Source organism: Suhomyces tanzawaensis (assembly GCF_001661415.1).
Source record: "Suhomyces tanzawaensis NRRL Y-17324 unplaced genomic scaffold CANTAscaffold_5, whole genome shotgun sequence".
NCBI lineage: Eukaryota > Fungi > Ascomycota > Pichiomycetes > Serinales > Debaryomycetaceae > Suhomyces > Suhomyces tanzawaensis.
Genome location: NW_017963640.1, coordinates 532426 through 545838, shown reverse-complemented (window position 1 = coordinate 545838; position 13413 = coordinate 532426). Strand labels below are relative to the sequence as shown.

At 42.5% G+C, this 13413-nt stretch overlaps 7 protein-coding genes and 1 non-coding gene across 8 annotated transcripts; 5 read left to right on the top strand and 3 right to left on the bottom strand.

The window, feature by feature from the left end:
- The first annotated feature begins 918 nt into the window (after positions 1 to 918).
- CANTADRAFT_t175 lies at positions 919 to 990 on the top strand. Its single transcript has one exon. It is a non-coding gene; the product is annotated as a tRNA-Gly (tRNA).
- A 96-nt stretch (positions 991 to 1086) lies between these two features.
- On the top strand, positions 1087 to 4886 carry YCG1 (condensin subunit). Its single transcript, XM_020206214.1, has one exon. The coding sequence runs from the start codon at positions 1111 to 1113 to the stop codon at positions 4768 to 4770; it is 3660 nt and encodes a 1219-aa protein (XP_020063610.1). The 5' UTR covers positions 1087 to 1110; the 3' UTR covers positions 4771 to 4886.
- An 870-nt stretch (positions 4887 to 5756) lies between these two features.
- CAP1 (DNA-binding transcription factor) lies at positions 5757 to 7766 on the bottom strand. Its single transcript, XM_020207799.1, has one exon. It carries the CDS (start codon positions 7460 to 7462, stop codon positions 5927 to 5929), a length of 1536 nt encoding a protein of 511 aa, XP_020063609.1. The 5' UTR covers positions 7463 to 7766; the 3' UTR covers positions 5757 to 5926.
- A 430-nt stretch (positions 7767 to 8196) lies between these two features.
- Positions 8197 to 8729, bottom strand: CANTADRAFT_266689 (uncharacterized protein). Its single transcript, XM_020207839.1, has one exon. It carries the CDS (start codon positions 8621 to 8623, stop codon positions 8354 to 8356), a length of 270 nt encoding a protein of 89 aa, XP_020063608.1. The 5' UTR covers positions 8624 to 8729; the 3' UTR covers positions 8197 to 8353.
- Positions 8730 to 9211, top strand: CANTADRAFT_266690 (uncharacterized protein). Its single transcript, XM_020207841.1, has one exon. It carries the CDS (start codon positions 8836 to 8838, stop codon positions 9082 to 9084), a length of 249 nt encoding a protein of 82 aa, XP_020063607.1. The 5' UTR covers positions 8730 to 8835; the 3' UTR covers positions 9085 to 9211.
- Positions 9212 to 9337: 126 nt separating this feature from the next.
- CANTADRAFT_6865 (uncharacterized protein) lies at positions 9338 to 11755 on the top strand (the record flags this gene model as incomplete). Its single annotated transcript, XM_020210990.1, has 1 exon — positions 9338 to 11755. One exon carries the CDS (start codon positions 9338 to 9340, stop codon positions 11753 to 11755), a length of 2418 nt encoding a protein of 805 aa, XP_020063606.1.
- Positions 11756 to 12485: 730 nt separating this feature from the next.
- Positions 12486 to 12920, top strand: CANTADRAFT_22477 (uncharacterized protein; the record flags this gene model as incomplete). Its single annotated transcript, XM_020206822.1, has 1 exon — positions 12486 to 12920. One exon carries the CDS (start codon positions 12486 to 12488, stop codon positions 12918 to 12920), a length of 435 nt encoding a protein of 144 aa, XP_020063605.1.
- A 60-nt stretch (positions 12921 to 12980) lies between these two features.
- Positions 12981 to 13389, bottom strand: CANTADRAFT_266847 (uncharacterized protein). The gene has a single exon (XM_020207848.1). The coding sequence runs from the start codon at positions 13269 to 13271 to the stop codon at positions 13041 to 13043; it is 231 nt and encodes a 76-aa protein (XP_020063604.1). The 5' UTR covers positions 13272 to 13389; the 3' UTR covers positions 12981 to 13040.
- Between the last annotated feature and the right edge of the window lie 24 nt (positions 13390 to 13413).

Below are 13413 nucleotides of genomic sequence, written 5' to 3'. Positions count from 1 at the left end.
TATGGTGTCAGGTGGTCCAGGTTGCATGGATGAACGTAAAGTAGAAATGCCAAGATGGAGTGGTTTGAGTGATGTGGTAGTTTCTGGCAGTGTGGGCTACTGTCGTAGAGGCCCCTCGTACCATATCGGGAAAGTATAGCATACCTGAGATGTAAATTTGTATGAGTTTCAACTGGAGCATACTCTGGTACCAGAGTATGTTTGACTTGCACTCAGTCCTCAGTGCAATTCATTGGACTTCATGAATTTGCAAGACAAAATACTTCTTGAAACCCCGTGCTGAAAGAACCAACCTTAACAGAGAGTCACAGATTATCTTTAAGGTTAGATTTACAGCTTAGTCATAAATTATCACTCCAAAACATTGTGAAATAATAATTTACAAGGTATACTGTTAATAAAATCATTCCTTTGGCAAACATTGTCCTTCAGGAGCTCACTTAACTTTATTATATTCCTCAGATTTGTTAGTAATTACATTACTCCAGTGATTTCCGATTTTTCTTTTTCAAACTGGAAGTACCTAGTCCTGATGTAGTCTGTTAGCATGCAACTTATACCTCCTTTTTGCTCATGCGGAGTATTTTAACCCAGTGATGGATAGCTAGTTTATTTCTATGCTGTATTTTCCTTATTCTCTTTTGTCCTATAGTCCAACAATTGAAATTCCTTAAGCATATTACAGTAATTAAGAACTTTGGATACGTGATGTTCACGACTTTTCCATTGATTATGGGAATAATATGATAGTCTAATCTCTTAGTTCCACTGTGATAGCTAAGTAAATGGCCAGGTCTAGCCAAAGCTGTATTCTTTATTATGCTTATTGTTGTCTTTAAGACTGTTATTAGTAAGCACTTACTAATGCAAAAGTTGTATCGACGACTAAGGCTCAATATGTTGAAAATCACAATTAAAGGGCGGTTGGTGTAGTGGTTAACATATCTGCCTTCCAAGCAGGTGTCACGGGTTCGATTCCCGTACCGCTCATTCTTTTTGATCTCGCATCGTCACTATATGCAGGATGCACATCAACGTGTTTTTGACCGCGATTTGTTATGGTCACCTCAAATCATCCCATCTCCACACCCACAACCAAATGTTACGAAGATGAATGGGCCCCAAACCTCACATCAATCGATCATAAAACCCACCCTTGACAATATCAAGCGAATAGAGACTGTGGATGAAATCCGTAATGCAGTAAGTCACGTCTTTCAAGATGCTCAGCTCAGTTTATCGGGGCATAGAAAGCTCGTTCTAGTAATGAAGAACATCATGAACAAAGCAATAGAGTTGAACTTTGCAGAACACTTTGCCATGTATTTTACCAAGTTGATAAACAAGATTTTGCCATTGAAAAAGGGCGAACAAGTGGCCGATAGAATCGCCAAGTTCTGTTCCTCTTTTGTCGCAAGCGTATCGAAGGATGATCTAGCAAGAAGGCAAGAGAAAGAAGTCCAAAACGAACGAGATGAGGTGGATGAGATGGACGAGGGCGAGGAAGAGCAGGAAGAAGACACATACGTGAGTGCCTTCATCAAATACTTGATCCATCATCTATTGAGAGGCGTCGAAGCTAAGGATAAGAATGTCAGGTATCGTGTTGTTCAAATACTTGCATACTTAGTATACTACATTGGGGAAATAGACCATGATACTTTCGAGGCGTTATACACCTCTTTGAACAAAAGACTTAATGATAAAGAACCAACTATTCGGATACAGGCGGTGGTGGCAATTTCAAGATTTCAGTCTTTTAATTTCGACTTCGACGATCAAGAAGATAGTCCATTTAGCTTTCCATTGAACAAGGACCTGATAACTAGCAAAATAGTCTCAACGATCCAAAATGACGACAATGCTGAGGTAAGAAGAGCAGCCATTTTGAACTTGACAAAAAATCAAACCACAATCCCTTACCTTATCGACAGGTCACGGGATGTTAACAGCATAAATAGACGGTTGATCTTTTCCAGAATTTCTCGTGAATTAGGGGATTTCAAAAATATTGACTTTACTCAAAGAGAGTTTTTATTAAAGTGGGGTATGAACGATCGAAATGATTCAGTTAAACAGGCTGCAGTCAAAATGGTAAACACATATTGGTACAGTGCAGCAAATGAAGATATTTTGGAGTTGATAGAGGTGTTAAGAGTTACTGAGAGTAAAGTGGCTGATCTTGTAATGTCAGAATTCTTTAAAGGGAAAGAAGATAAGCTTTACTCAATCAAGATTGATGACAGCTACTGGAAAGCACTAACTGTCGAAAAGGCATTCCTTATGAGAACATTCTATTATCACTGCAATGATAACAACTATTATGATTTGATAGATTCAAATTTTCCCGAATCAATTGACTTGGCAGAAACTCTTGAGAAATATCTTCAATTGAGAATAAGGTTTTTATCAGAAAATGATGCCATCATTAAGAAATACGAAGATCACGAACAACGGATAGAATTCGTCAAAAGTCAATTGTTTACAGTTGAAAATGCATTAGTAAAAATCAGGTATGAAGTGGAGGCTTACAAGAGAAATCTCAGAGAGACAACAAGCAATATCGAAGATTACGAGGAATTAGCCAAGCTTATTAAGAAAAGATTGTCGAAGTTAAAAGCTAATGATGAATCTTATCAGGATCTTCTAACTGAAGATAACGAACAAATCGTTGAACAACTTATAGAATTTTCACCTGAAGAATTAGTTCAAAAGCAAGCAGAAATAAAGAGTTCAATTAAGTCAAGCAAAGCTGAGGTCAAGGAAACTGAAAAGGCTATAATTGGCTGCGAATCAAGGTTCAAACAAGGAACTGAAAAGTATCACTCATTGTCGAAGGAAAAATTAGAAGAACAAGAAAGATTCAGTCAACATGATGAAGAGTATTTACCATTTGCAGACGAGTTGAAAGAGTTGGAATTCATTATTGAACAATTGATGTTGATTTCGAAGGAATTCGATTTCAGCGACGAAATAGGAAGAAGAAAAATGTTACAGATTATCAGAAAGTCCTTGACAGAAGACAAGCTTTCATCCAGCTTAATTTCTATAGGATTGCAAGTGTTAAGAAAAATTTCAATCAATGAAAAGGATTTCATAACTATGGCCACTGAAATAATTACAGATATAAGAGATTCCTACGAAAGCGATGACGAAACTTTCCATTCGGCAATCTCAGGGTTTGATGAGGAAGACGAGGACGAAGAAGATGAAGAAGAAGGAGGAGAGGCAGAAGAAGGAGAAAAGGAAGAAGATTCAAAGTCAAGTGGTGATTCCGAACAGCTCCCCGAAGATAGGGAAAGCACAGACGCAGAATCAGGAAATAAAGCAAATCAAAGGATATCATCACGAAAGATCAAGAAGCGTAAAATAGAGCCAAAACTTCCTCCAGATGAGATTGTGATTAGATGTTTGCGAATTACACAGAATGTGTTGGAGCTTATCGAGGATCCCTTAGAGAACCATATTTCTTTAGGATCTATTTACTCGGGGCTAGTTAATTATGCTATAAAATATAGTGAAAAGTACACCCTCCACTTGCAAGGCTTGACATGTTTGGGGCTTTTTGCGTTGATTGACAAGAACACTGCTCAAGATGCAATTAGTACATTCTTTGCGGCCATGAGAAACTCTGGCGAAGATGTTCGAATAATTGGTATTAAAGCAATCATCGATATTCTTTCCACATATGGGACAACACTTATAGATTCGCGGGCATTGTATCAATATGGTAAGTTGTTTTACAAATCGTTGAATTCATTTGATATGCCAAAGCTTCAGTGTGTTGTGGCAGAGGGCCTTTGCAAACTATTTTTGGCTGACGTTTTTAGTGCAATCGATAAAACTGAGGAAGAAATAGATGATGAAAGACCAGAACTCGAAACAGAGAAGCAATTATTTGAAGCATTAATTTTGAGTTACTTCCATCCATTGACACAAGAAAACCAGGAATTGAGACAAATATTGGCGTTTTGTATTCCGGTGTATGCTTTCAGCCATCCTAAGCATCAGTTTAGATTGTCGTCAGTTAGTGGAGACTGTATGTACAGAATGTTCAACGAATCAAGCGACTTCCTCGAATATGAGAACAAATTGTCCCCTCTGCAAGTTGTACAGCAGTTAATCTACTGGTGTGATCCAAACAATTTGGTTAACATGACCCCAGAGTCGACTAAAATACAAACATCACAAGTTTGGCAATGTGTTTACTTGTTACAAGTAGTCGAACAAGATACTACAAAAGCTGTGAAGAAAGCGATCCTTAACAACTTAACCAAGATTTCAATTACCCCAGCTTTGGAATCGAAGGTGTTGAAGGGACTTCTCGAGGCCATAGAAGGTACTAAAGAGTGTTACGATCAAAATACTCAAGATCCCGAATTTCAATTTGACCGGTTGACTTTAAAGAATTTCGAAGCTTTCGAGACATCCGTCAAAGAGCTGTACGAAGCAGCATTAGCGAGGGAAATAAGTGAAGAACAAGCTACTCCTAGATCATTTAGTAGGGCAAGCTCAATATTAGAGGAAATTGAGGATAGCAAGGATAATTTAGTAGGGTTGGATGAAGATAAACCAAGCTCAGATGAAACTGGCGTTATTCATGAAAGGACTCCTCAAGAAGCAAACGATGAAGAGGACGTTAATATGGACGAGTCCAAAGAGAAGGAGGAGGATTCTTCCAAAAAAGAGATAGACAACCAGTTAAAGGAAATCGACCAGATGTTGGACGAAGAGGATGACGTCGAGTATGATATACCCATGGTTGAATAGTTTTATAGCAAGTAATAATATGGTGGTAATCTAGGGACTACCCTTCACGAGATTTTCAGCACATGCTTAGTACTTTCAGGACCTCGTAACTTGGAACAACTGACTGACTTGGGGGTGAATATACATAATATTACAACTGTTATTCTTTCCAAATATTTCTCTTTTTGAGCAAGTTTCGGTAGCATAGAGCAAACTGCTTCACCGAAACCATGTAATCTTTGGCCAGCAATGAAAAAGAAGATTTGTCTACAAAACAAAGAGACTGCCGGGGGCCTAACTTTCCGGTTAGTCTACATTCCAGTAGTTGAGACAATACAGCATTAGGCGGATATACCACTTGGGTGCAAAAATGGAGTTGAGGTGTCGGGGTATCGGGGAACAAAAAGCGCGGGAAACGGGATATGAATCAATCTTGCAAGAGCGATATTACAAAACTCCGAAACAGCACAAAGTGATAGACTATCAACAATAGTAAACTCCAATCATTTCTGTCCTAGAATTGTGGCTGAATCGGAACCGTCATGAACGATGTGATCTCATCGCTGCATGGAAAAGTATATACACTACTGACTCCAGTCCAGACTTTTCGAAATTCGTAAGCACATAGCCGTAGCTGTGGTTAAGATTAGGCGAGAAAGCTGTCCGGTAATTGTTAGTATGACAAGATTACAATTCTGTGGCGGATCTTTTTGTTTCTCTTTGCTGACATATCAAGTTGGTCTGCTACTGCTTGGTTCCGGGCCAATAACCAATACAGTGACAGATACTAATACGGAACAGTTGAAATTTGCTCGAACCGGAAATCTTAGAATAGACCCTCTGCATACACTTCCGGTGAACACTTAAAAATCGATGACAGTTCTCTTAAATGGTAACATCGCGAGATCGGCTCCGAATAGTAAGATGCTATCTTACGAGATAGTTGAAGATATGACATCCAGTCTCTTCTCCTATGATATTGAACCATCTACAAATATGCTTCACTCAGCATTTATTCTATATGGGTAAATTATAAACAAGACGTCATATAGGTAAATGGGATCGTGCCTCGACACGATCAAACATATTATATAAACGTAACGGCATAGGGGTTGGGGCAACGTGGGATATCATCATTTCATGGGACTTTTTCAAAGGGGGATGTAGCTATTCTTGATTAACGCTTGAACATGGTAGATTGTTCAAGTAATTGGTTCACATCTGCAGAATTTATAACCACACCTCTTTCGGAACACTTGGCTTTACTCTTTAACTCACTACACAATCCATCGATATCGATTTCGGTGTACTTCGGATGAGCAGTGATTCTATCCCATATTTCGGAACATCTCATTGTGTCTGCAGGCGCGGGAACCACTTCGTTTTCATCTTCCTCATCATTCGGCACCACTGAAGTTGTGTACGCACTATCATATTTGCCTTGACTAATATTTTCGGCTGGCTTGACAAAATCACCCAAGTCGAAATTATTACCTTGATTCAATGGATCATATATCGATTCTTCAGTGGTTAAGAACGATATTGGGTCCACTTCCTTCACTTCTGGTTTCTTAACTTCATTCTTCGTGTTTGAGTTTCCGAATGCCAAGGATACATCAAAATTGTTATCGTTAAGGAATGCTAATGGGTCATCGTTGCTAGATTCTGGGAAGTTGAACTCAGTGGTATTAGTGTTGTTGTTTGGAAGGAAAAATGGATCACTCAAATAGTCAAACTGACTACTCACTTGACCACCTTGGTAGCCTTCAAAATTAGAGTTAGGAGTCACTAAGTTGGAGAATGGTGAATTGTATTGTTGGAATTGATCATCTTTACCGTACTTAGTGCTGGAAGTGACTGAAGCCTTAGATCCGTTTCTCTTGTACTTGGGAATAGGACATTGCTTAGTTCCACAAGCTTCATTTAATTGCACACAGAAAGGATCCACTTTCTCTTCGAAATTATTAGAAATGCTGTTCTTTGTAGTTGGTTTGATTTGGAGGTTGGTGCTTTCGTGGGTGGAGGAGACCGAGGAGTCTGGGGAGACCAAGATGTTTTCATTCAAAGGACTGCTCGAAGACGAAGAGCCACCAACGAGATCTGGAACTTGAAAGTTATTGTTGGAGCTGTTGTGACTGCTTATACTGTCAGTTGTAGTGTTCTTTTTCAAGTTATCTTTAGACCAAGGGAAGTCGACCGAAAAAGGAGAGGTGTTGAGTTTGGTGGCTGGTTCGGATCCAACAGATGACACGGAAGGGATGTGATTCGAGAGACTTGAGGATTTTGTGGATACACTTGTTTGGGAACTGAATGATGGGAGGTAGCCGCCTGTTTGTGGGTGAGTCAACTTACCCACTTTGTTGGGCAAGTTCAAATCGGTCATGTCTGCATTGCCTCTGTATCTTGCCAACTCACTCTTGAGCATGTCAACCTGGGCCTTCAAAAAGTCCGACTCAGTGAGAGCCTTGATATTGTCTTCTTCCAAGGACTTGACCTTGTCTTCCAAGTCCTTCATTTTGCGCTCCTTTCTTTCACGATAGGCCCTCTGAGCGGCTCTGTTCTGAGCAGTTCTCTTGGACTTGGGTTCGGTTTCTATTGGTTTTCTTCCTGGCTTGGTGTGGAGCTTCTTGTCGTTGTGGGACTCGGGGGAGAAGGAGCCAGAGGAGGGCAGGTCGACCGTCACGTCGGAGATGTTTCTCTTGATATCGGTCATTTGGGAGCGGGAGGTGGGCAGGATAGAGATATTGTGGATGGGGACTATTTCGACGGGTGTCAAGCTGTTCTTAGGGGGATCTGAACAATTAGTAATCAGGGTATTTCGGTGTCGGCACTACCTGGAAACTGGGGAGTGCAAACAGAGGTGAGATGCAAGCTGGCCCGAAAAAAGCTGGGCTTTGTTGGGGGACTGATAGTAAAGATAACGGGGCCAAATATTTCAAAAAACACCTGTGATGTAATGTTGGGAGGATGGATATATTTATAAGCTGACCGGTGTATTGAAAAAGAAAGGAGGGGCCGGCAAAAGAAACATTAACCCCTCATACGACCGGAATATGAAACAACCGGAGGCAGATACGACGAGTTACGGCCCCGGCTGCGAGTGCGGATGATGGCGCAGGCGCGGGAGCGGACACGGAAACGGCGGCCTTAATAAGGTCCGCTGTGGAGGTGGCTCGGAGCCCAGGAAAATTGTGGATGGGAGGGGGCTCGTAAATGGGCGGAGACTCAGGGGGTTCTAGGGCTGGACCATGGGATGGGTCTGCGTGTGCAAGAGGAGCCTGTTGCGGCATGTCTAGCTGGAGGGGACGTCGACCTGGCCTCAACCGTGGCAGTTTATGACAGTTACTGGTTGCGCAGTGAGCCGCACGCCACCGGTACACCCCCGGTTTTCTGTACTTGGCCGGGGCTTCCCCGTGCGTTTGCTAGCCGTTTGATTGAGTCTGGCCCGCCCAGCCTGCCACAGGGATGGTTCCAAAAGGTTCTATCTGGCCCAGCCTGATAAGAGCAACTAACCAAGGGGTGCGGCTGGGACAATAGGGGCCAGTTTCCAGTGACTCATCCGGAGGTCCCTGGAGGCCGCGATCGGGAATCCTTGAGCCTCTGTCTAGGGTAGGGGCCCCTGCGTGGTGTAGATTTGTTGGTGGCGGTCCTGTGGCTTAAGCGGTGGTGGAGTCCCATCACGTGGGGCCTCGTTCTGCCGTGCCGATCTTCTGTCACTGATGCATTTGGTGGGTTTTGGTAGGTATTTGGTGGGGACCACCGGCGATACCATTACCGGCAATGCACTTTTTGCTTTATGGGGATAGTGCCCGATCGGTACGGGAATTCCGCAACGGGAAGAGTGTGGATCAGAGGATAGGGGCAGGGGAGCCATCAGTTCATGACAAACTTCACTTCCGAGGTGCCATTTTCCACTAGCAACCGGGTATATCCACTAGCAGACCAACCAGAGTAATCACATTAGCAGACTAACCATGTGCAGTGATCACTTGAGGTACTCCTGACCGTACTTCGTGAACGGTCGCAATCTGGCGATGTGCTGCAAAATCACCTACCAGCCGTAAGGCTACCGACAATACCAGCGAAATGGAGCAATCATGGGTCTCACAGACTAGGCAGCGACCTCTATTAGGGACCAAGCTCTTGTGTGAAGTGCTAGCTGAAATGGTGTGCAATGGGAGTATCCAACACGCTGTATTGCTCACCATAACAAGAATTCACTGGCTCCCACAATTCAGGGCATTTCTCGCGATTTGTTTCTCAAGGATTTGGGGGTGGCTCAACCCACGGGATCTATCTCTTGCCAACTCAAACAAGGCTTATGTGCATCGGTAGTGGTCAGACAGCCCAGACGGTTTCTCGCCAGTGCTCGCGCAAACAAGATGGTGGTGTTTTGTCGGTAGAGTTCTCGCGACCTGGCGCTGTATATACCACCGGTGACCCATTTCTAGCGAGACAGTCTCGCTAGCTGGTTCGCACCCACTCTCACCCAGGCTCGCGACCCCACCCAATAGTTTCTGGTTCCCGCGCTAGCTCCACTAGCCTCACGCGAAAGAAAGCCCAATCCAAATTCTCCACCACCCGACGTATGATAGAACAACTAAAGATACAGGACCCTGACACCGACCAGGTTTGGCGTCTCCTCGACAATGCCGGTTTCATAGATATCACAGAACAGCTCTTTGAGTCGGTCAGGGCCATCAGCACCAACCAGGTGGTCAAGTCCCAGTACTTCGACCTACTCGATGGAACCAGGGCCATCGAAGTATCTAACCCCAAACTCGACACTGGCCTTATAAACTTACTGGAAGAAGAGGTTGCATTCGACACTGGCTTGCCCCAGTCGCCCCAGTCAGTGGCAGCTATTCACTCTAAGCTTCTTGGATTGTTCATGAGCTGGTTGAACAATAGCTCGTTGCCAGTGACAGTGTTGAGCTGTCGTTACGTACAGACTCTCTTGACAAACTTCGAAAGACTGGCAGCAGACTCCAGTATTTCTTTTGCCAATAAGTGCTCTCTCGTAAATGAACGCTTACCACTGAAAACAAGAGGAAAAGCAGATGCAGATGCCAGCCAGGGAAAAGAGTCTACGCAAGCCTACGTTGAACGCATAATGGTCCACAAAGTCTTGAAGTCATTCATAGTTGGTTTGTGCAAGTTCATTGGAACCTGTCTTTACATTTCCACCAACGTTCTCTACGAAGAGGAAGATTTGACGACTAGAAATATGAACTTTGACTTCTTTCTGAACGTAGATGCATCCATAGTCATCAAAGAGTTACAATCAAGCATCAATTGGTTGGGTAAGAATATCGAGGACAAGGCAGTCTCTTCTGTTTTGACCCATCAGCTCAATATCATCATCTTCTTGAATCAAATCGATTCGGTATTCTACCTCCCCATTCACTTGTTCAAGCAACAAAGGGACATCTCAAGTCAAATAGTCTTCCTCAAGGAAGCCTCAAAGTCAATCGAAATTGTTTCATCTTACCAAAATCCAACTGAGGTTCCCTCAGCATCATTTTCCAAGTTTGTGCAATTGGATCTTGATAATAAAAATATTCCCTTCGAATTATATCAAATACCCGAAAAAGAATCTTGGGCTAAACTTTCGAGTATGTTTGAGACAATTCATGCATTTGTACTTAAATCTTCTCAATTTTCAAATTTCAATGAACTCATGAATTACTTGGTTATTGACATCGGACATGACATTCAGAACATAGGAGTTATTGCTCGAGGTGTTTTCCAATTATATCTTATCAGAGATGACAAGTCGATCTATGGTGACCCGAATGTTAGTTTGAATACATTTACGGTAAATGCGATTGACAATGTGGTGGGTCAATCAAATACCCTCTTGAACTTAAATGAGCTGGTGTTGGGTTCACTAAAGGAAGAAACAAAGATTCAAATCGAAGAGAGATTAAACCAGTTGTTGATCGATTTGGAGTCTGGAATGTACCATAATTTGACAGTGTATGGTAACAATCCATGTCGCCAGCAGCAACTCAGATCAAGAGGTTTATTAATATGGGACAACCTTCAAGTTTCATGGGAATCATTCGAAGTAGAGATGCATCAGCTTTTTAACATTGGTAATGATCTTGTTGGAGGAGAGATTGCTTTACCAATCAGCTCGTTTGTATACTATTCTAAGTTACAGATGATGATTGATCTCGCATTAGGAGGTATTGATTTGGATATCTACAAAAATTTTGAGTTGTATTTGATCTACTGGTACTCATCTTACCTAATTCAACTCTTGATCGAACATGTGCAGGGAAGAGTTAGTCAGGTTTTGATAGGGAAAGCTCATCAAATTGAGAAAGTGATTCCTAAGAAGATCAAAAAGGTTAAAGCAGGACCCAAAAAAGAACAACTCAAAGCGTCCAATCAATACAACCATGAAGTTATTCTTCCAGAGATTGACAGAACCCAAAACTACCACTCACTTTATTTGATTCCCTCATTGATAGCCCTTAATGACTTGCTTGAGGCAAGTAGAATTTTCATGATCGTATTGTCCTCGTTCAATCTCATAGACTATTTACAAGGCCCTAAAAACTCGTTAACCAAGTTTGAAAACTTATACAACTTGAGACTCAAGCCTTGGTCATCGATTGGAGTTCCTAGCCTTCCTACTTTCAAGCAATATCAAAACTCACTTGATGTGAAGTATTTATCGCAAAAGCTGAACTATACTCCATTACTCCGAATCATCGAAGAAAAGTTACAATCAAGTAAGGTTGCCCATCAACAATTGTTGAAGGACATCGAAGAGAACGACACTATCAAGGGACAATTTGCGAACACAACTGATTCCATGACCAAATGGTACAACGACTTGATCAAAGTGAGTATTGGTCACTCGGTGGAAGTGAAGAAGTTGGCTAAATTGATAGAATCTACCGAGTTGAGCGAGATCACTCCAGAAAAGTATTCCCTTGAGGTTTCCCAAGGCTACCACAAGTACTTTCCTAAGATCATTGTTGAAGAAAAATAGCATAGGATAATCAACGCTTTATCTCACTTGAGATGTATAGTTTCTCAAAGACCCGACCCGGGGGAACTCGTATTCGTCTAAATCAAACCTGGCAGCTTCTAGAGATGCCCAGACACGGTAACTAGCTCATTCCGGTCCGTGCTCTCGTGTCCAAGTTTCGTAGCAGCACAAATCAACAGACACCTGCTCTAACTATCCTCAACTGACTCCACTGCCTTCTTCAATGCGGTAGTTTCTCTGGTAATGTAGGGAGTGTTGGTTTGGACAACTGTGGCAATATCCTCATGAATCTTCCCCGTGGCATCCTTGACTGCTTGGAGCATGGCTCGGGTCTTCCGCAAGCTATCTATCTGCGACTGGTAGTCGGATGGGGTAGTCATAGTGGATTAATGTTGATTGAGAGGCATATAGTTTGCCCTTGTTGATCTACATGCATTATACAGTACCCATACATAGATCGGGTGCAAATGTGCGAACATCAAATGTGACTACTCTAGAAATAATTGCGCTAAAGCTCAGTGGCATAGTCTACGGACGTTACGTTGCCGCATACTTAGGCTCCTTTTCCACGGGATATCACAGGATTCACCCTTCAAAGTTCGCTGTATCTGTAGGTAGGGGCAAAGTCAACTACCGAGTCACGTGTAATGCACCACGTGATCCCGCGCCAATCACGAACTCTCCTTTGTAAAAACCAAAGCAAGAAAGTGTCCACTAACTATACCACAGGATGTCTACCTCGATTGTCCGTACCATCAAGAACATCTACCTGTCCGGGTTAAGAAGAGCCGGCTGGCAAATACAGAACCTCAACGATACCAAGAGAGGTACTTTGGTTGGTGAAGATGACTTCGGTAACAAGTTCTACGAGACCGATGTCCCAGAAGAAATCCACTTGAGAACCAGATGGGTTGAATACAACACCTGGGGGATGTCTGTTGACATGTCCCAAGTCGAGCCAGGTTGGCATTACTGGTTAGGTTACGGTACCAACACCAGACCTAACCAGTTACAAGGAGACGAGAAGGCTACCAGAGCCTACCCATTACCAGAGAAGCACAAGCCAAACTTGACCAACAGCGCCGGTGCCTACGTCCCTTACAACACTGCCAGACCTAAGCACACTGCCTGGGCTCCACAAGTCAAAGAAAGAGTTGAAGTGTAAATTGTCAACACTAGTTCTTGGTGTACCAAACTGCATGAGAGAGTGATAGCTGATACTGCGACCAATTCTTGTACAATAACTAATTAGTATGGGTCCGTGCCATCACGAGTCACCCCTCGCTTATCTGCATCCAACACGATGAGATAAATTAAGATAAATATATGTTAAACAGAACATAAACGTAGAGTATAGCGTTCTTGCAATGGAATAACAAGGGTACAAATTGGCTGAAATTAGACAAATGCTTGCAGATAGTAGATTTAAAAAGGGGGACCATACTACAATTTTGGAGTAAACAGTCAACGAAAGGAGCTTTTGCTCAGCTGTTTTGTAGGAGGCCACCTTTCTCATAGGTTTAATGTGGGGGTGAAAAGAGGTAAATTGTATGAAAATAGTTTTCCACGTTCTCCGGGTTACAGAGGAGATTCTCAAGCGTTAAAGATTCTAGTCGTTCAACATACCCGTGGATATAGACAAATTGGAGAAATCTCGG

Bases quoted from the DNA above. Each gene is read 5' to 3' on its own strand.
- YCG1 (XM_020206214.1), top strand. From the start codon at position 1,111: ATGAATGGGCCCCAAACCTCACATCAATCGATCATAAAACCCACCCTT.
- CAP1 (XM_020207799.1), bottom strand. From the start codon at position 7,462: ATGACCGATATCAAGAGAAACATCTCCGACGTGACGGTCGACCTGCCC.
- CANTADRAFT_266689 (XM_020207839.1), bottom strand. From the start codon at position 8,623: ATGGCTCCCCTGCCCCTATCCTCTGATCCACACTCTTCCCGTTGCGGA.
- CANTADRAFT_266690 (XM_020207841.1), top strand. From the start codon at position 8,836: ATGGAGCAATCATGGGTCTCACAGACTAGGCAGCGACCTCTATTAGGG.
- CANTADRAFT_266847 (XM_020207848.1), bottom strand. From the start codon at position 13,271: ATGAGAAAGGTGGCCTCCTACAAAACAGCTGAGCAAAAGCTCCTTTCG.